The sequence below is a fragment of the Ciona intestinalis genome, unplaced genomic scaffold (assembly GCF_000224145.3).
Source record: "Ciona intestinalis unplaced genomic scaffold, KH HT000059.2, whole genome shotgun sequence".
NCBI lineage: Eukaryota > Metazoa > Chordata > Ascidiacea > Phlebobranchia > Cionidae > Ciona > Ciona intestinalis.
In genome coordinates this window covers 28,264-49,098 of record NW_004190381.2, presented here as the reverse complement: position 1 = coordinate 49,098, position 20,835 = coordinate 28,264, and the positions used below count along the sequence as shown (strand labels likewise).

Sequence of the window (20,835 nt, the reverse complement as noted above, 5' to 3'; positions counted from 1 at the left end):
AATTGTTAATTACTACCGTCATTATAAAATTAAGGTGAAATAATGATAAAAACGTTACCGTGAACATGTTTCCAGCATTCTGCAGTAGACCTCTTCGATTGCAGTAAAGAACGATTGCAAATGTGTTGAATATAAATCCGAATATAACCTCAATAATGAGCAAAACTATCGGGATAGCTTCGCCCACTGAGACAATATTGAATAAATTCTCGCTCGTGTTTTCTGTCAGATTCCTCGGTAGATCGATAGTCACCGGCACGTAGTTTGTCCCCGTTTTCAGGTTTACACAACTCATTTTAAGCATTATCTTTTTTGGCACAACATTCCCCCACCCATGTTAAAATCACCACTATATCCTATATATGTGACGGTGCCTGTCGTAAAAAAATCACATCCATTACGGGTCATGCCACCCGTGACGTGTAAGATACCATGTTTCGCCTCGCCGTAGCTTCATGAATTATGCAATAATTAAAAGTGAAACCGGTCCCCCGCCCGTATGGGAATTCGGCTCAGCCATTCTGGAAATTTTAAGTCCTGTTATTGATTCCTCTTAACTGATGTTCGACCTCGCCCGTAAGGTCCTCCAGCAATTAACGTCGCCGCTGTTAATGTAGCTATATATGTTGGTTCTGTGTTTCCCCACACTGGGTATTGCCCTATGTGCTGCCTCAACCTGATTGATTGCCGGAGACTCGTCGTTGGTTCATTGTATTGCGCATTAATTATTTATATGTTGTTTTACTCGTATCTTTGGCAAAGCGAATCTCAAACTTCCGTCGTATCAATATTAGCTTCCAACTTTACGTAAATATTTCCCATAGCCCGGCAAGACCACACAATATATGCCCTCGGTCTACCTAGCACGCACAGTTGGTAAACATCTGCCTCAAAAGTCCTCTGGCGTGCGTGATGTTTATTAAAATCAAGCGATAGGCGATCTCTGTGGCATTTAGACTTGTACAGTACAGTAAACCCGCTTGATCGGCTGGTTTTCGCTAAATCCAGGTTTTCTATAATACCTTTCCCGCTTAAACGGGAAATTACAAAGTAGTTGCGTCGTCCTGATCTACATAACCTGCGTGAAGGTTATTACTTTACCAGTTAATAATAAACCCGAAGATCTCATTACTTGCTAGATAAAGTCGAAGTCTATCTCCACAGTTAACCTTTGTTTGGTAACATTGAACACTCAGTATGTCTGAACAACATTTATTACCTTAACTCAACGTACCGCCTCTGATGTGGTGTAACTACTCTACAGTTTCCCCAAAAATTATCTCTACAAGGCCATATATTCTTGGAGAGCCAAGTAATTGAAAGGTATGGTCGTCTCGTTTGTTTGCCGCGGTTAAACACAGGGTCGTGGTGCTGGTCACTCACTTAACTTCTTTGGACCTCAATACACGTCACCGTCTTTCGTCAATGTTTGATTTGATTTATGGCATTGCTGAGGCTTTTGTGGCCAAGCACTTGGGCCGCTTGCTAAGCCTACCTTGCAACAGAGCCGTACCACGTTTAAACCATATAGACGAAAAATCTACATCGCTAAATCGCTCTCATTTATTAGCAATTGAATCCTGTCTCACTAAACTTAAAAAAAACTAAGTTACTAGTACTGAGCATTCCTTGTAATGGGGTTATACCCCATTTAAACTACACACGAAAATCTACAACGCTAAATCTCTCCCATACACCCGCAATCAAATATTGCCTCACTAAACTAAAAACGAAGTTAGCGGCCGTCTGTCTCTGGACGTGACAGGGCAATACTAAATTTGTGTAACCAGCATACGAAACGTCGCACCGCCGTTCACTCGCTCGATGAAATTGATCTGTGATGGTTGCTGCCCCGCCTCGCAAACTCGTCTGTGCTGCTGCGTGATGGCTTATCTGTTGAGCGTCGTTCCTCAGCCCAATACGTCATCGTACCCGTGTCAATTTATCGAGCGGCCCTAATGTGTCGTTAATGCCCAAATAATAGCACGCTCTTACTTCAAACATGACCACGCCGTTGCCTTTTGATCCGTGGCTTTCCACCTGTACCGGCTAAACACAAGCGTCATGCTACTAACTATAACCCCGAGATACATGTCAATTTAACTGGCATCGATCGCCGCCACGACCGCCAAATGTTTCTTTGAACCTAACTTTCCTTTCCTGTCACTCAGCCAACTAAGCTTTGCTCCTTTCATTGATTTATTGGCGACGTTACTTGGAGCTTTTTTCTCAGCAATCATATACTCTTGCTGGCCATTAGTGTGTTGTTTAGACGTAGCGGGTATGAAACTGAAACAAAACTTATTGCGAGGCAACTTTTAGTTATTGCCCCGTTTATATGATTTCGTAAATGTGACTTATAAAACAGGAAAACAAAAAAATCGAGTCCATCCGGCGTGAACTACGCCTTTCACTTTCAGTTTGAGTTTAACCAAATACACAGCTCCGTTATAAGAATACATACACCTAACTAAATCGTAGCTACCATTACTAGCAATAACATGATCGATCTATCTCACAAGTCACAACATTTTGGTTAGGTCAAAATATGTTTAATTCTTAACTAGAAAATATTACAACTATTATACAGTAGGTGCTGGGGTAAGATGGTCCAGGCATTAATAAATGGTTAAAAACACGATTAGGAAATATGTTTTATCCCATTTTATTTTAGCTTCTCATTTGGTTGTAAACAAAGAACACTCATTGAATTAAATAACCGTATATTCGAATCTCAAATCATGACTATGTGGCCATAAATAAGTCTGTAAATATTTTTTGTTTACTACAAAACAGATCGGTAAATCAGAATGAAAACCTGGACCATCTTACCCCAAACAACTGTACCCTGTTTTAAGTTGTTTATATTAGTAAATATACTACTACAGTTAAATAAATATGTAAATGTTTTTCGTTTACTACCAAATGAGACAGTAAATAAAATAAAAACATGTATCCGGATCGTGTTTTTACAATCTTTTAGAGGCGTGAGGATACGGTTATATAATAGTTTGAAAATATTTTTCGTTTTCTACCAAATGAGACAAAAAAAAATAAAACATATTTTCTGATTGTGTTTTTTAACAATTAACAGCGCTGTTTTAGAGCCGTGAGAATACAGTTATATATTTTTAAAATATTTTTCGTGTACTATAAAATGAGACGGTGAAGAAGAATAAAACACATTTCCTTTTTATATTCGCAGACTATCTTTCTCAAGGCGTCGATCTAAGCGGGATAGAAGTGATTGAAGAAGACAGAAACTTTATTCGGCGGGCCAAAGAAGAAGTAGACGGCCAAGCGCGTCGTTTATTGGAACAGGGCAATTCTACACTGGTAAAATGCGCGTTGTATTTTATAGGCGCATAGCATACTAACGGAACATGAATATTTTTTAACTAAAAAAAATTGCAAAGGGGCATGCATGCCAATTGCTAGCGAAACATTAAGATTTTTATGCATTGTCGTGAGGACAAAAACACCTTTTCATTCGATTTTCTCGTCCCATTTGGTAGTAAACAAAGAACATTCAAAGAATTATAAAACCGTATCCTCACGACTCCTATAGACCGTTGTTAGTTGTTTAAAACATGGTCAGGTCGTCAGGATATTTGGATTTTTTGTGCTAAAGATATCTTCCTCCACAAGACTGTACATGCACAGGGTTTGAACTAAAAACTTATCATTTTCTCTACAGAATCAGACGCACACCGCTACCGCTCTACAGGTGTATTACAACCTAGGTTTGTTACGAAGCCCGATAGAAACCGCATGCACCGACGCAATGACAAACATGAAACGTAACATCTCTGAAGCACTGGATGTAAATATCCTATCTCAGGCGTCAGTGAACCAGATGTCTAACAAAGGCAAGTTTTCATTATGTCAAACTGCTGGATTGCTTTTAATCCTTTTTGCGGGACAACTCAAATACTAATCATAAATTATTGGCAAAACTTTGGGGGAAAATTTTCAAAGCAGCTTTCACACAACTGTTTGAGTAAGAATGCATACAAATTGACGCAATGTAGAAAGTAGTAATGGGCCAACTCGATTCCGAATTTTTCGCGCCCCTTCAGAAAGACCCCCTAATTTATTACATGCGTGGTAACTCGTAAGCCGGCACAAGGTGTATGAAACAGAACACCTGTGTTATAACGACTTTCGTTGCCCCGCCAAGCGAGGATAAACCAAGTTACATTCATTCATTTGCTTTATACTATATACAATAATGTGGTAATAGACCAACTTTGGCCTACATTCCTTCGAACGACCTCACTGATATATTACATACGTGGTAACTCGTAAGCGTGTACGAGGTGTATGGGACAGAACACTCGTATTATAACGATTGGCGTTGCCCGCCATGCGAAGTTAAAAAATACACTTAATTCAGCACACAATTATCTGAATTAACTATTACAGTATCAACCTGTTTCTAAACCACTGTAGTATATGCGGCGTAACCAAATCAACTGTTCAACTGTCTGTCGTCACGATACGTAGGGGTTGAGAAGCACTGCTGACATTTTGGTCCCCTGATTTTATAAATAACATGTATCGAAAACATTACCAGACCAGAGGTTACAATGCTTTTCAAACCGACAGACGTGTCTTTTTAAATCGCATTAATTTAGCTACAAGAGAGATGTAATAGTTTAATTGACTGCTACTTTCCGCGAAAAGCAGAGCAAAAATTTTATTACTGTTGTGTAAACCTATATACCGAGAATAGACTATAATCAAACCCCTACTAACTCATAACGTATGCTACGCTGTAAAAGTAAACAACGCTTTATACTTTATATGGGTTATGTATAAGGGGAGTGGGGCGGGGGAAGACGTGACACTTTTAGCTCAAAATATATAAATATCCTGGCCGTGTTTTAAACAATGTTCTTTGTTTACTACCAAAATGTACGAGAAAATAAAATAAAAAGGTGTCCCATCTTCCCCCATCCTACTATGTATATTTTTAAACTGCCTTTCTATGACTATATTTTTGCGATAAAAATTTCCAAAAATTTAAAGAAAATTTTTTTTAAAGTTACGACGCGTTTGCGACGAGAATTTTTTACTAGTCATAACATAATGACACTGCCTACTAAACATAACGTGCGTACGCTGTAAAACTAACGCCTATGTTATTTCAAACCGCTGTTCTATATAAAGATCTGGTGTTGCGAAAACGTAACAGACAAAAATCAAGTCTAACCAGTTGTAGAACCAAAAATGTATATTTCGCCTAAATGGCATCGTCTTTACTCTGCAAAAGAAGCATTAATTGGGTAAAGAAATACAGTAAGAGTCTGGCGCTAAGAAAACATAACAGAGCAAAAATCAAGTCTAAAGGTGGCTGTACACAGTATCCGGAATTCGTCCGTTTAGTCTGTTTTGTCCGGATTTCGCTGCCGCATGCGGAACTCGGTAATGGGTTTGCATACGACTTCGCAAGCGAATTCGCACGCCGGATATTTTGTACAGGCACCTTAACCAGTTGTAAAATAAAATATGGATATTTCGCTTAAATGGCATCGTCTTAGTCTCTTATTCAAATTCTTGTAATTTTAAAACGCTTGCATTCCAGGGCCGGGCAAAGCAACCGGTAGCATCCCAACACCTGGTAATTCTGCTCAGTTTCGACTCCGACTGTGGAATAATATTGAGATGCTTATGGACCAGATATCGGCCGCGTGTCTGCAGGTTAGTAAGCTAAATACTATGAATTACTAATGTAACTGTTATATAGTAGAGTGGGAAAAGATGGGACACCTTTTCATTCTATTTTCTCGTCCTATTTGGTACTAGACAAAGAAAGTTCAAAGAATTATAAAACCGTATCCTCACGACTCCAATAGACCGCTGTTAGTTGTTTAAAACACGATCAAGATATTTGGAGATAATGCGCTAAATGTGTCCCGTCTTCCCCCACCCTACTATACACCAATTCCAACAATAACCTGAGCTAAGAGTGAATACTTCATACCATTACCTAACAATACATATGCGTGCAAGTCAGTTAACCTAACACCTATATAAAACCATAATCAGTGGTAACTGCCGGCAATCGGCATTACATCATTCGTTTTATACGATAATCGTCGCTTAAATACCCCACCTACTAGCTACATGTGTTTACGCAATATGCTTCGGTACCAACGGCCATTAATAAAACACGACTTTGAAATGAGATTTTAAAATTGCTGGGGCGATGACAGACCGTCCGTAATCCGTAATCCGCGTATATTAAAAACAAACATTTGCTACTATGGGTTTAGCGGCCGCGTTTTTATTGGATAATTTTAATAAAAGTGTATGTTGAATGGAAAAGTATAATAAAAATGTATGTATATTAAAAACGTGTGTATAATAAAATGTATGTATAATAAAAACGTGTGTTATATAAAAATAAATGTTATATAAAAATGCGTGTAAAACTGTGTGTTATAACTCCACAAATATACGTTGGTAAAAATATTATTGAAAATGTAGATATATCTTGCAAGCAAATGTATTATAACTCCACAGATGATCCACCTACAGAAAGTTTTATCAAAAAAACGCGATCCAGTGACGCATTTAAAATTCACTGACGAACTTGTAAAGGTAAGTGGAATCATACGTCATAAGTATGACGTCATTAAATTATACGTCATAGGTATGACGTCATTAAAATAAACTTTCTAAATATGACGTCATTAAATTATACGTCCAACGTATGACGTCATCACATCGTACGTCATATTGTTTAGTAAAAATATAATAATAATATTCATATCTCCATAAGTATTCACGTTAAACTGGACACAGTTATTGTATTTCGAGGTTTTATATAATCGTCTCGTCCCATGCCGTAGTTATAATGGGTTCTGTATTGGTTGGTATGTTACTGTGGGGTATGATGGGACACCTTTAGCACATAATGTCCAAATGTCCTGATCGTGTTTTAAACAATTAACAACGGCCTATGAAAGTCGTAAAGTTGTAGTTTTGTAATTCTTTAAATGTTCTTTGTTTACTACCAAAGTACCAAATGGAACGAGAAAATAGAATGAAAAGGTGTCCCGTCTTCCCCCACACTACTATATTTAAAGGAAGCTTATTGTTGTTTTACTGACTGTGGAAATATTAATTTAATACAGGGCGGAGGTGACGTTCACTTTGTGAAAAAGTTCTGGGAATTTCTGGTTCAGAATTTAAAGAAAGAGTTGTCTGCTTCCGCTCAAGGCAAGTTTGTATTTTTAATTTTTTTTTATAAAATAAGCTATGATTCTTAAAATGTGCTCTTACTGTAGCTCTCGTTTTGAGAATTCGGCGCGTACAACCGCGTGTTTTGATTAAATGCCTGTACAATTGACTTTTACTTTAAAACTCTCTCCCGACTTTTTTAACTGAAGCTATGTTGTTGCGAGTTTTCACAATCCTAACTTTTGTTTTTCAGCCTCCAATTACGTCACACAGGCGTTTGAGGGGGAATATCCGAAACTGCTACGATTGGTGAACGAATTGTGGGGAAAAGTTAGCAGTTATAAGATGATAATAGAGGTAAGTTTCTTATATAATCCCGATCAATTACTTGCGTTATAAGTTGTCCGGCACCGAATACGGGTTGCGGCTCACTGCTACCGTAGCGGGCGTATTTGTGTCTTTGAGCAAGACAGAGAGTCGTTTAAAAAAAATAAAAAAATCACCCAGAAAGTTACATACGTGGACACGTGGTAACTCGTAAGTGGGCACCAGGTGTATGAAAAGTAAACAAGTTATTTATTCATTCATGAATCATCCGACATAAGAGACCATTTCCGCTCATAACGTGTTCGATTTTCTGCTACGGGAACGCTTGTCACTCATTCCCCGGTTATCGTCCAATCAGCGCAGACATGACGCTGTTCCCCCTTGCTTATTACTAACGTGAAAACAAAACCAAAAGAAATGTTGAAATAATGTGCAAAGCAACCTGTTCCAAACTAGACCCATTCGTAACAAAAAAATCTTTTCGGACAAAACATATCAGAAAAGTTCGTTCCGAACAAAAAATATCAAAAAGTTCGCTCCGAACAAAAAATATATGCCAACGGGTAAAGCCTACAGTAATGGAACCGCCAGTCAAGGCGTTAATCGTCAACTGTAAATGGATACGAATGCGTGACCATATAACTGAAATTAGACAAACCATACCCTTTCGGAAATAACGTTAGTGAATACGCGTACTGACTACTACGCCTATGGACACAGACTTTATTAATGGAAGCACCAGTCAAGGCGTTAGGCAAATCCGTCGGGTCGCTTGCGCAAGTTTAAAATATTTATGAAGCAACACAGAAGCCGATACCCGTCGGCTTTCGTTACACGGGGCTTCATGATTATAAATAAGCAAACGCCGCAAGAATAGATCCTTATCGTAATTAGGCAGCCTGGGATTTCTCTATCGAACCGAACTTAATTGCGAGTATAATCCTGAAACTGGATCACCGAGCTTTGCTGTTCTAATTATAGTTTCTGTTCAATATTTATACACACTTAGACCCTAATGTATGAAATTGTCGGTCATACATTAGAAAATGAAAAACTGCACAAAAATATTCACTCACAAAGTTACATACGTGGTAACTTGTAAGCGGGCACGAGGTGTATGAAATAGAACACCTGTGTTATAACGACTGTTGTTTTCCTGCCATGCGAGGATAAATAAGTTACATTCATTCATTATCACACCGCATTTAAGTTGGAATAAATTCAACCTTTCCATACCCGCCAAAGTGCTAAACTTCCGCTTAATGACTTTTGTTTAATTTGATTCCTGTCTCAAAAAACAGACGAACACAGAATGCGCTTCTCTATGTGGAGTTTTTACGGTGGAAAGTTGGGACACATTTTCGTTCTACTTTCTCTTCCCATTTGGTAGAATACAAAGAACATTCAAAGAATTATAAAACCGCATCCTCAGCACGTCTCCTATAGACCGTTGTTAATTGTTTAAAACACGATCAGGATATTTGGATATTATGCGCTAAAGATGTCCCGTCTCCCCCACCCCACTCTACCTATATCAATATCTACATTCTACAACAGTAAAACTGACACCTATGGCCTAAACTATCTGTCATTAAATAGAATACAATCGTTACGCATCATGTGTGCCTTGGCTTTTAAACGGTAGACGCACTATTGACCTGTCCAGAATAAAACACAAATGTCGTCGAAAGTGTTGCCCTACGTTTTATGTAGCTCTGACCCGAATATCCTATTTCTGGCTCGCTGTTTTATTTTTCCTTAGGATTTTAATTAGTTGATCGTAACAATGACGTCATAAGGTCCATTTTTGACGTAGGGCGTCAGTGATGCTCCGAGCGATAAGTTCACAACGTTTCAAGCTAATTCGTCAGCGCACCTAAAAGACGACGGGAACTCGTACGAGTGAGTTTTATTGATTTTTTTAAAGATATTAAAATTTGTGCGTTCTTCCCTAATGTTCATCTTTTTAATTATTTTTATTGTTTAAACGTAAGAGCAAAACGTCAAAAAGTTTTTAACGTATTATGTGCCGTTACTTGAATAACCTAAATGAAGTATATGTTTCAGACAGAAAATTTAGTTTCGAATTGCTTAAAAAAGCTTACCAGACATACCTTTATCAAATATTGTATACGAACCATCTTACCCCAACCTACTATATAAACATGTCCCATCTTACCCCAACCTACTATATATGCATGTCCCATCTTACCCCAACCTACTGTATGCGGACCAACTTGCCCCATCTTACTACATATGGACCATCTTGCCCCAATTAAAACTCTACCTTACTTTTTCAGTGCTGAGTCGGAACTGAGATCTTGCTTGCTTAACTTCGAGCGAGCTTATTTACAGCGATCGCTTTCACGTCTATTCGACCCCATTAACTTAGTTTTTCCAACCGGTGGACGAACCCCTCCTTCAACCGACGAAATCGGCTCCATCATTAATGCAATGTCAAGGTAAAAACCCAATCCTTCAAGGTCTGAATACACATGCTGTCAAAAATCGACCGGTGGTCTATGATTTATGACTAAATACTGAATAAATCATAATATGCCGGTCGTAGGAATACACTAACGCATTAGTAGCAAACGACCATTGTTAGATTAACGCAATGACAGTTATTGTTTTGAAACAAGAGCGAACACCATATGTTTTAATACTAATGTGTAAACCATGCTTTTAAATGCCCAGATACTATTTCTGGTCCGTCTGTCCCTTTCCGACTTCAATCGACACGTATATAAAGTTTCTTCTATAATATGGATGAGGTCCTTTGTTTCGCACAGTAGGAAACATGCGATAAATAAGTTTAAATTACCCCCATTACCCAAAATATATACTAGACTATGGCATTGTTATTTTAATGCAACGTAAAAACGAAACATTTAATTATAGTTGCACATTTTGTAACCCGTTGAGGGCCATACAAAACAACATGCAAATTTAGATATTTTGTAACTCGTATGCGGGTTAACAAGATACCCATATTATAACCATTGTCGTTACCCTGCCATGCGATGATTAATAAGTTATTTATTCATTACATACGTGGTAACTCGTAATCGGGCACGAGGTGTATGAAACAGACACCTGTGTTATAACGACTGTCGTTGCCCCGCCATGCGTGGATAAATAAGTTATCCATTCATTTATTCAAAATACCATCTAACACAAATTGATTTTCCAGTGAATTGAACGTTGTCAGTGTGGATCGCGACCTGGGGTGCGCTGTGGCCAAGAACGTGGCTAAAACTGTCCAACTGTTTGCTGTGAAATCTGAACAGCTGGTAACGTCTTATTGTATTATAACAATAGAGTTTATTGTTAAATTCGGAAACAATATTGAAAAATCTATAACAGATTTGTACAAACGTTTCGACTGTTTTTTTTTGGTTAGGATTCGTGCGAAACCCGCTGTTAAAATAGAGCAATGATTCGGTATTTTTTCATATTTTTTTTGTATACCTTTACGCAATATCCGAAACTGCGTAATCATAATTTAAAACGATCTAAAAGAGCAATTTTTTGAAAGTTTCTTTTTCGCCAAAATTTTACATATTATCTTGGGTATTATCGCGTAATTTTTGTCTATATTTTGTATACTTACATACGTATTTCAGTAAAACGCTGCGTTATTCTAAAATGAGAGAAAATCACGGCTATGGGCTTAATTTTATGATTGATTAGGAAAAATATTTATAGTAGGGTTGGGGACGATGGGACACCTTTAGCACATGGTATCCAAATATCCTGATCGTGTTTTAATCAATTAACTACGGTCTATGGAAATTGTAAGGATACGGTTTTGTGATTCTTTGAATTTTCTTTGTTTAATACCAAACGGGGCGAGAATAGAACGAAAAGGTGTCCCATCTTCCCCAACCCATCCTTTACAAAATGTAAAAAAAAAACGATTCGGAAAAACAATTTTAAAAATCTGTATTGTCGGCAAGAAATATGTTCACACAATATTTCAGTTTTTTTGTTTCAATGTCAAAATAGTACTGTATATTAGCGTTTAACTTCGCAAAACTAAGTAACTTTTTTACGTTTAATAATAAGCTCTGATAAGGTTACCGGGTTTTAGTAATAGTCATTAATTGCCGTTCTATATATTTAGTTTTCGCGTCATGGCCTCATTTATGTCGTTTATTCAGCACAGGGTGTAATGCTACAGGACCTGCAACGTGTAATGTAGGGAAAGGTATATATTATTAATGAGTTCTCCAAAATAAAAGATTTAAATTATCCGTCATGCTTCTAAAAATACTCGCTGCATTTACACCCGTCTACGCTTGCCCGCATGTACAGCATATGCGGTAGTCTCATATGTAGTAGGGTGGGGAAGATGGGACACCTTTTCATTCCATTTTTTCGTCCTATTTGTTAGTAAATAAAGAAAATAAAAACAAATATAAAACTGTATCCCCACGACTTCCATAGACCGTTGTTAATTGTTTAAAACACGATCACGATAATTGGATATTGTGTACTAATTGTGTCCTATCTTTCCCCACATTAATATAGCACACTGCTTAGTCGCTTTATCGTTAATTTAAAGCTTCGAAATTACAGCCGCAAATTCTATTTAAAGTTTAAAAAAAATAAAGCCTGGAACTCCTAACCCCTTGAATAGTGCAAAAAAGCGAATCTTACAGCCGCAAAATGAACCTAAAATAATCACCTTCAAAGTTACATACATTGTAACTCGCAAGCGGGCACAAGGTGTATGACACAGAACACTCGTGTTATAACGACTGTCGTTACCCCGTCATGCGAGGATAAATAAGTTACATTCATTTATTCATTCTTGGCGTATTTAAATCATCAAAACCCATGCAATTATCCCATGCTACAGGTTTAATTTAGAACCCATTTCTTCTGCCTTGGCCAGTATAGCTTTCTAATTGCTGCAAAATTTGTGACAGTTATAAAGAGTTTAAAATAATATTAAACAAAACAATTATGTCATTTCTAAATTTCTCGCAAACTGCAGTTCTGGACAGACAGTAGCGCTCTTAAAAGTTGTTGTTTTGACGATTTCATTAAACAATCTTTTAACAGGTAACATAAAAGAGACATAAAAGCGATTATAAAAATATGTTTTTGATTCAAAACGAACCGACAGTGGGAGTCGATTGTAACCACACAAATTTTATTCCGTTTTAATAACAACGTCTCTATTATTTAAATATATTCCAAAATCAAAGCGAAACCACCGAATGAAACTTATTTTTCTCATAGCCCACGCAATGACGTGCCTAACCTTTAATAATGCATGCGCTCTGTTAGTCACCAAACAGAAATGTCATCCTTCGCTAACATGAAATCAAATGCGTTATTGTCTCGGGAAGTGATTTACGTCAAACCCAGCCTTCCCTATTGGACATTTATCGAGCCAGCAGAACATGGGATTGAGGAACGAAATTAGTATTTTCGATTTAAAAATCGAACCCTTTTAACCTAAGGCTAGTATTAATTTGAATATAAAGCTTTAATAGAACAAATTTTGCATTTCTTCTGTTTGTTTTTTCCATTGTGTATGCGAGGTCTCTACATAGCGCCGGGAACATAGGATGTACGACAATGTTGGCTCATTTCTTTAACACTAAGAAATATTATATAGTGGGGGAAAGATGGGACACCTTTTATTCTATTTTCTCCTCCGATTTAGCAGTAAATAAAGAATATTTGAAGAATAATAAAACCGTATCCTCACGACTCCCACAGACCGTTTGTTTAAAACACGATCAGTATATTTAGATATTACATGCTAAAGGTGTCTCGTCTTCCCCACCCTACTACACTACGTTAAGTTTTGTTTACATATAAAATGGTCTAATGATTTCTCTGCTTAAATATAAACCAAACCTGGCCGATTATCTCATATTTTGTTCGTAAAACTCTATGCGAATTTTTACCATTTATACATTGCAGAATATTGTTCCAAATATTCAACTAAAAGATAGAACTGTAGGGTAAGATGGGATACCGTTAGTACCCAAATTTCTCAACCGTGTTTTGAAATATTAACAGTGCTTAAAGTTAGGAGAAAAGAGAATGAAAGCATGTCCCATCTTCCCCCTCTTTACTGTACAAGACGTCCCTTATTACCCCACCCTTTTAATGCACACCCCTACTGCATGACTCGTCCCATCTTATCCAACTTTACGATATTAACTTTCGTTTTACCCCTATTTACTTTGTAACGTATCCCATCTTACCCCACCCTACGATATGACACGTCCTATATTACCCCACCCTACAAATATAGCGTGTACTATATTACCCCACTTTATCATTTTAACTTTTATTTCATCCTCCAGATACAAACACAAGGTGACGCGAGTCAAGTAATAGGACCACCAACTTCGGCACAAAACCGAAATATTTCGGTGGTCAATTCACTTTATGAACTGCAAAGATCCCTCTTAAAAGTATGTGCAATGTGCCACGTGTTAAAATAACTAATAATAAAACATAAGAGACCACCGGGTTAAAGCATTTTTTTAAATCGCCGCAGCGCCGGTAAGACTGATGTATAGTTACCACATTGGTGGAAAACTAATACACAGCTTTGTGGTGTTTTTTTAAACCGCTGTAATTCGGTTGTGATATACGCGATACACCTACTGTTGATTGTTTCTTTTTAACATGGTTTGAAAAAGGAATTGTGAAGATAGGATTGCATAATAATGTCAATGTTTGTTTACTAACAAAGTACAACACGTACCATCTTACCCCAACCTACAAAATATAACTCGTACCATGTTACCCCAACCTACCATATACCAAATGTACCGTCTTACCCCAACCTACAAAGTACAACACGTACCATCTTACCCCAACCTACAAAATACCTTAACACCCATTTCCATGCCATAGCTTCTATCCGAGCAACGCGGGCTTACAGTTGAAGCGTTAGAAACTGTACGAGCTTCCACGGAATGTTTATCGTTGCTTATGGCGGGCGCTGTACAACCTCTGGTGTCATCAGTTGCCGATGCGGTTGAAGCCATCGTATTAACAATGCATAATGAAGATTTTGACACGTAAGCAGAACGTACAGTTTGTGCGCAAATCGAATAAAAAAATGGTTTATTATTTTTTTTTGTAACTTCTTACTTTATCCTCGCGTGGCTGGAAACGACAGTCGTTAAACACGAGTGTTCATACACCTCGTGCCAGCTTACGAGTTACCACGTAATCGATTAAAAACACCAGCTTTTGTTTCGTTTTGATCGTACTTTTTAATTTTTTTTATTTTTTTTTGTCCAGCACATACAACAAATAACTATAGAAGTACGATGCATGTTCCAACATTAAACAAGCACGTTTTTGGGTCAATAATATCTTAATTTTGACACAGATTATTTTAGATGTATTTTTTAAGCTATAATTGACTACAAATAGTAGGCATATAAAGTTTAAAGCGTTTATTGTATTTACCTGCCCGACGCCATATATGGTAAAGTGATCAACGCGAGTACAGTATGTTCCAACGTTAAACAACCACGTAGTGATCTGGTGCTACGAAAACGTAACCAACAAAAATCAAGTTTAGTAACCAACAAAAATTAAGTCTAACCAAACTTGACTTTTGTTGGTTACGTTTTCGTAACACCAGATCATTACTGTACTTTACTATATACAAGAATCGTTCAACTATACGAACATCAGATCAGGGTCAGATTCGCGGAATTTATTACAAATCAATAAACAAGCACGTTTTCAATAGTTTCTTAGTTTTGACGCGGTTTATTTTATTTTAAGTATATTTTTTTAGGTATATATTTAATTCATCAGAAATAGGAATATTTAAAGTTTAAAACGTTTTCTTAATTTACTTGGTAAAGTAGTTTTAAACGCGCTTTCCTCTAGCTCATAGTTTACGAGGACAAGGTATTTAAATTTATTCATTTATTTTATTTTACAGTGATGCGGACTCGGTTTCGGGGAATACCCTCTGCTCGCTGTACGTCAAAGAACTCCGTGATTTCTTGTCCAGAGTTGTTAAAGACCATTTCAGTCAATTCGACTTTAAAGATTTTGTCATGGAGAGGTTGGTGCGGTCTCCACCCTTTTGATATGAATCACTTTGTAGAACGAATGAATGTAACTTGTTTATCCTCGCGTGTTCGGAAAACAACTGTCGTTATAACACAGGTGTTCTGTTTCATACACCTCGTGCCTGCTTACAAGTTACCACGTAAGTAACTTGTTTATCCTCGCGTTCGGTAAACAACAATCATTATAAGTTATAACACAAGTGTTCTGTTTCATACAACATCATCATACTCGCTAACGTTATTACCTATGCAACTTGGAGATAATTAAAACATGTGGTTATTTTCCTCGTTTTTTTTTTAAAAAAAAAAAACGCTTAACGTACTTTAAATAACCGATAAATATTTCTTAGTAAATATAAAACATAACCCGAAAAACTTTATATCCGTTGAGGAACTTGCCCTAACGAAACCTCATTTTCATTTTTTCTTTAGTTCCCAGTGGGACCACTCATTATTGTAAAAACCATTCAACAATGCCGCCGTACTATGGTTAGGAACCACTGTGGGTTAGAGACCTGTTTACGGTGGTGGCTTGGTTATAACATTGCCACAAACCAATGCGTTTTATATCATATAATTATGTGTGTGTTTCATATACAGTTATAAACCTTGTCCTCTCAAAATTATATCATAATAAAAACAATCACCCACAAAGTAACATTCATGGCAACTCCCAAGTTGGCACGAGGTGTATGAACACCCGTGTTATAACGATTGTCGTTTTCCGGCCACGGGAGGATAAAGCAAGTTACATTCATTTATCATGTAATATGGGTGTATTATATTTGGTCATAAGCATTGTTTCCTTGAAATTATATGACAATAATATCAAATGTTTATCAATATAATGCTTTACTGGTCGCCTGGATCGTGTTTTCCCACTGGGAGCGACGAATCCAACGAATCGATGTTTCTAATATCTCCCGTTAATGATCTTCAGCCTTCTTCCCCTTGGTCATCGTTCGATCGATCTGTTTGTTCGTCATGCGAGTCTTCTCTCTCCTATGAGCGAAGGAGGGAAAATGAAACTGGCCGCAGATTTCGCCCAGGTAAGCCCCGTAGCTACAAATAAATTATTGAAGCCAGATTCCTAACCGCCGAATGCAGATTTCTATTCTACTGTCGCCCCTACAGCGCACGGCGCCTTTGGAATTAATCCGCGAGCTTATGCACGTCCATTGGGCGCAATACATCAGTAAAATATTATTTGAATTGCTTTGCTTGATTAATATGGTTAATGCGGGGATTTACGCAGCAATTCATTAAAGGACTTTTAAATCCCAGAAGCCGTCATCACGAAAAACATGATTTCCAGACGTAATTTTTCCCACTGCTAAAATAGTTACTTAATGCAGCTTAATGTTTCCTGGCACGTAAACCACTATAACATACATCCAGTTATCTCCCCAACAATGATGCGGTGTTTACCATTAAATAAGTGCCATTTTTAACTTAACTTTTTGTCGTTTTTATTGGTTTTCGTAACAATAAAAACTGCGACATTTTTAGTCTAACTTTTTTATATGACAACTTTTTGCATTTTATTTTCAAAATTGATCGGACCGATTTTTTTCTGTTTGCAAATTGCAATCAATTCAATTAACATAAAACAGCAGATGGTCTATGTTTTCATCTTTTGTCGTCCTGTTCGGTAGTACATAAAGAATATTTACAAAATGAAAATTATAAAACCGTGGCCCCACGACTTAAAAAGAGCGCTGTTAATTGTTCAAAACAAAAATATGGGATATTTTGTGCAAACGGTATCCCATCTTACCCCACAGTACTATACGTTAAAAACAATTCTTTTTCTAAAAAAGTTGTGTAATTTCAAAATATCAGGTGAGGACTTTCATCTTATAAAAATAAATATATATTAGGGTGGGGTAGGACGGGACACCTTTAACACATAATATCCAAAAATCCTGATCGTGTTTTAAACAATCAGCAACAGTCTATGGAAGTCGTGAGGAAACGGTTTTATAATTCTCTAAATGTTCTTTATGTACTAACAAACCGGACGAGAAAATCGAATAAACAGTTGTCCCATCTTCCCCCACCCTACTATATATTTTTTTCCAATAGTTAAATAACAATCGTAAGCCAAATGAATATCACCGTGGCCTAATTTTTAAAAGTAGCGCTTGCTTAAGGAATATCATGATTATATATCAATAAATACATAATACATAACAGCCCGTTGAGAATCAATAAATATTTAATAATAATCGTTATGTCTTTTGGTTTTAGCGACGGATAATATATTGTTGTTGTATTTATATTAGAAACGAATTTACCAAACGCATTAACGACTTTAAGTGTTGATGGAATAACGGATTACTCAGACGAGTGTTTTACGAATGATTTTGTTTTTTTACATTTTTATCTTCGCGTAATTCCCTGGGAAATAACTGCTAACTGCACACGGGGAGAATAAGTTACAACGACCCACACGCACGAATAAAGTTTATTTTGCGTTTCTTTATACAAAGTCAATTTAGCTAGGCCTTTGCAAAAACACATACAGAACACGTTAAAACGGGGGAACGCACGAATAAAGTTATTTTGCGTCCCTATAAAGTACGCTTAAGGTGGCTGTACACAGGCATGCGAATTCGCTTGCGAAGTCGTATGCAAACCCATTACCGAGTTCCGCATGCGGCAGCGAAATCCGGACAAAACGGACAAATCCCGGTACTGTGTACAGCCACCTTTAGCTGGGCCTTTGCAAAAAAAATAAATCTCGCACAACTTCAAGAACCCAGCGGTTAAAACAATTAAAGATGTGGTTTGGTAGACCGCAGTTAAACCGGATCTTTTTTTTTTTATTAAATCCCGAATTAAATTGAATATTAAACTCACAACGGTTCAATTTACGCAGATGGAGTTGGCTATATCACCTTTATGCAAGCGGGTAACAGACCTCGGGTCTTCGTACAGATTGCTTCGTGCGTTCAGACCCTTGCTGTTTCAAAACGATGTCGTCATCGGGGATTCCCCATCCATAGGTGACGTCATCCCTTATAGCACAGCTTTGCATTTTCTTTTCTCTCGAGCGCCACCTGACGTGAGGCCGCCATACCAGGTAACAATAACTAAATATATTTGCAAGCATACGTATATTCATACATGCATCTAACTTGTTCATTTTCGCGGCGGAAAACAACCGTGTTATAACACGGTTTATGCACCTTGTTCCCGCTACCAGTTACTACGTATGTAACTTATTTATCCTCGCATGGCGGGCCAACGACAGCCGTTATAACACGGGTGTTTAGTTTTCTTACACCTACGAGTTACTACGTAAGTAACTTGATGGTGATTTTTTTATGCATGGCTGACAACTTAGACAACCCATAAGTGACCGCTGGGTTGGACCAACTTCGTTATATGTGTCTGATACAAAGGCACATACGCACAAAATGGTAGCAGCGACGGGCCTCGAACAAATACCTTCTGGGCTAGAGGCAGACGCGCTAAACACTTTGCCACGGCGCCGGATTTTTTATGAAGCAAATTGACTATGTTAGTATATCATATAAACATATTCCACAATCATAAACAGTCATATTCACCACTTGCGTGGTCTAGTCATCTTTAGTGATATTGCTTACTTAATACTTACTAAAATACAAGCTATTATTTAATTTTAATAATACAAATCACGTCGCATTTAAACGCCTATTTTAAAAACAAACTTGCTTTTAAACAAAAACAAAATAAAAAATTTCTTAAACAAAACACAAACCCGTTTCCATAAGTCATTTTTCTGGTTACTATATAAACCACTGCAAGTTTTTATCAAAGCTTCTGCTATTAAAAGACAATGGAAACTGTTACTGCCAGGGATATTACACTTGTTTCTAAGTTGGTTCTTTTGGCATTTATTTGCGTACAAATGTTTTTTATAATGCCAATTTTGTATTTGTATAGTTATATACTTCCTCAGAAATGAACATTTTTTACTTTTGTAAAAAATAGGAACCGCATTATGTAGGTTGTACTTTGTCAGTTTACAAAACTGTAACAGAAATACAAATTTCGTATTCGTATGAATATATTAAGTAACGGAGATTTTCCCTTTTTTAATAAAATTAGGAACCGCATTTTGTGCTTTAAAAGTTTACAAAACTTTCATTATACTGTATTACAAATTAAGTTTTTATAAGTAATATACAATTTTTACTTTTGTAAAAATTGGGAACAGCTTTATATAAGTTGTGGTTGACAGTTTGCAAAACTATTCCTGATTCTTACAAACTTAACTTAGGTAATGGAATGGTCAATAAGCAGATACAGTAGGTGGCTGGACGAACATCAGAGCCAACGTGAGCGACTTAATATGCTCAGGGGGGCGCTAGAGAACTATGTAAACTCTGTGCGCGCAAAACAGGGGACAGAGTTTGCGGACATTTATCCTCAGATGGTAAAACTACTGCAGAAGGGAATGGAAAAACATTCAGTAACTCAGTAGATGGTGATTTCTTTTGCGAAGAATGTCCTTGCTTGTGTGATGATTCAACAAATGTATCGTGGGGACGCAACACCTTTAACACATATTATCCAAATATCCTAATCGTATTTTAAACAATTAACAACGGTCTATAGGAGTCGTGAGGATACGGTTTCATATTTTTTCGGACTTTCTTTGTTTACTACCAATTGGGACGAGAAAACAGAATGAAAAGGTGTCTCCACATCTTCCCCTAACCTATATATGTGAAGATCATTTGCAACAGTATGGTTCATAGCAGACACGCCTAATTATGCAGCGGTATTCGTGATACGTTGTTGCTGTTGTCTTAAAGTTACAAACATGAAACCAAGATATTTGAAATTCTCGGCTGATATATTCCGGTACACTTTTCGCTTATTACTGTTGCCACACTTACAAGTGATACTGCATGCATAAGCATTGTAAATAATATATAGTGGAGTGGGGGAAGATGGGACACATTTAACACATAATATCCAAATAACCTGATCGTGTTTTAAACAATTAACAACGGTCTGTGGATGTCATGAGGATAAGGTCCTATAATTCATTGAATGTTCTTTGTTTACTGCCAAATGGAAAGTAAAAACTAAACGAAAGGGTGTCCCAACTTTCCCCACCCTACTATGTTTGCATAATCACCACATGCATGTTACCGTGGTGGTCTCGCAACAAATCTGCTTATATACTTGGCCGATTCTTTCCTATTATACAACTTTAAAATATATATCAAGAAAATGGACGAAACAT

The 20,835-nt window shown here is 37.1% G+C and overlaps 2 protein-coding genes across 2 annotated transcripts in view; one reads left to right on the top strand and one right to left on the bottom strand.

Annotated features, from left to right (window-relative positions):
- Positions 1 to 2,502, bottom strand: part of LOC100184969 — a 5,349-nt gene extending 2,847 nt beyond the window's left edge. Inside the window, exon 1 of the mRNA XM_002127784.4 lies at positions 59 to 2,502. Within this exon, the coding sequence (XP_002127820.2) occupies positions 59 to 304 (246 nt within the window). The 5' untranslated portion in view covers positions 305 to 2,502. The remainder of the gene's footprint in view (positions 1 to 58) is intronic.
- Positions 1 to 20,835, top strand: part of LOC100176271 (conserved oligomeric Golgi complex subunit 5) — a 27,817-nt gene extending 6,982 nt beyond the window's left edge. The window contains exons 6-20 of the mRNA XM_002121952.4: positions 3,206 to 3,336; positions 3,698 to 3,869; positions 5,588 to 5,703; positions 6,529 to 6,606; positions 7,143 to 7,227; positions 7,442 to 7,545; positions 9,332 to 9,417; positions 9,816 to 9,977; positions 10,709 to 10,808; positions 13,848 to 13,958; positions 14,407 to 14,573; positions 15,458 to 15,583; positions 16,531 to 16,639; positions 18,472 to 18,675; positions 19,861 to 20,835. Of these exons, the coding sequence (XP_002121988.1) occupies positions 3,206 to 3,336; positions 3,698 to 3,869; positions 5,588 to 5,703; positions 6,529 to 6,606; positions 7,143 to 7,227; positions 7,442 to 7,545; positions 9,332 to 9,417; positions 9,816 to 9,977; positions 10,709 to 10,808; positions 13,848 to 13,958; positions 14,407 to 14,573; positions 15,458 to 15,583; positions 16,531 to 16,639; positions 18,472 to 18,675; positions 19,861 to 20,064 (1,955 nt within the window). The 3' untranslated portion in view covers positions 20,065 to 20,835. The remainder of the gene's footprint in view (positions 1 to 3,205; positions 3,337 to 3,697; positions 3,870 to 5,587; positions 5,704 to 6,528; positions 6,607 to 7,142; positions 7,228 to 7,441; positions 7,546 to 9,331; positions 9,418 to 9,815; positions 9,978 to 10,708; positions 10,809 to 13,847; positions 13,959 to 14,406; positions 14,574 to 15,457; positions 15,584 to 16,530; positions 16,640 to 18,471; positions 18,676 to 19,860) is intronic.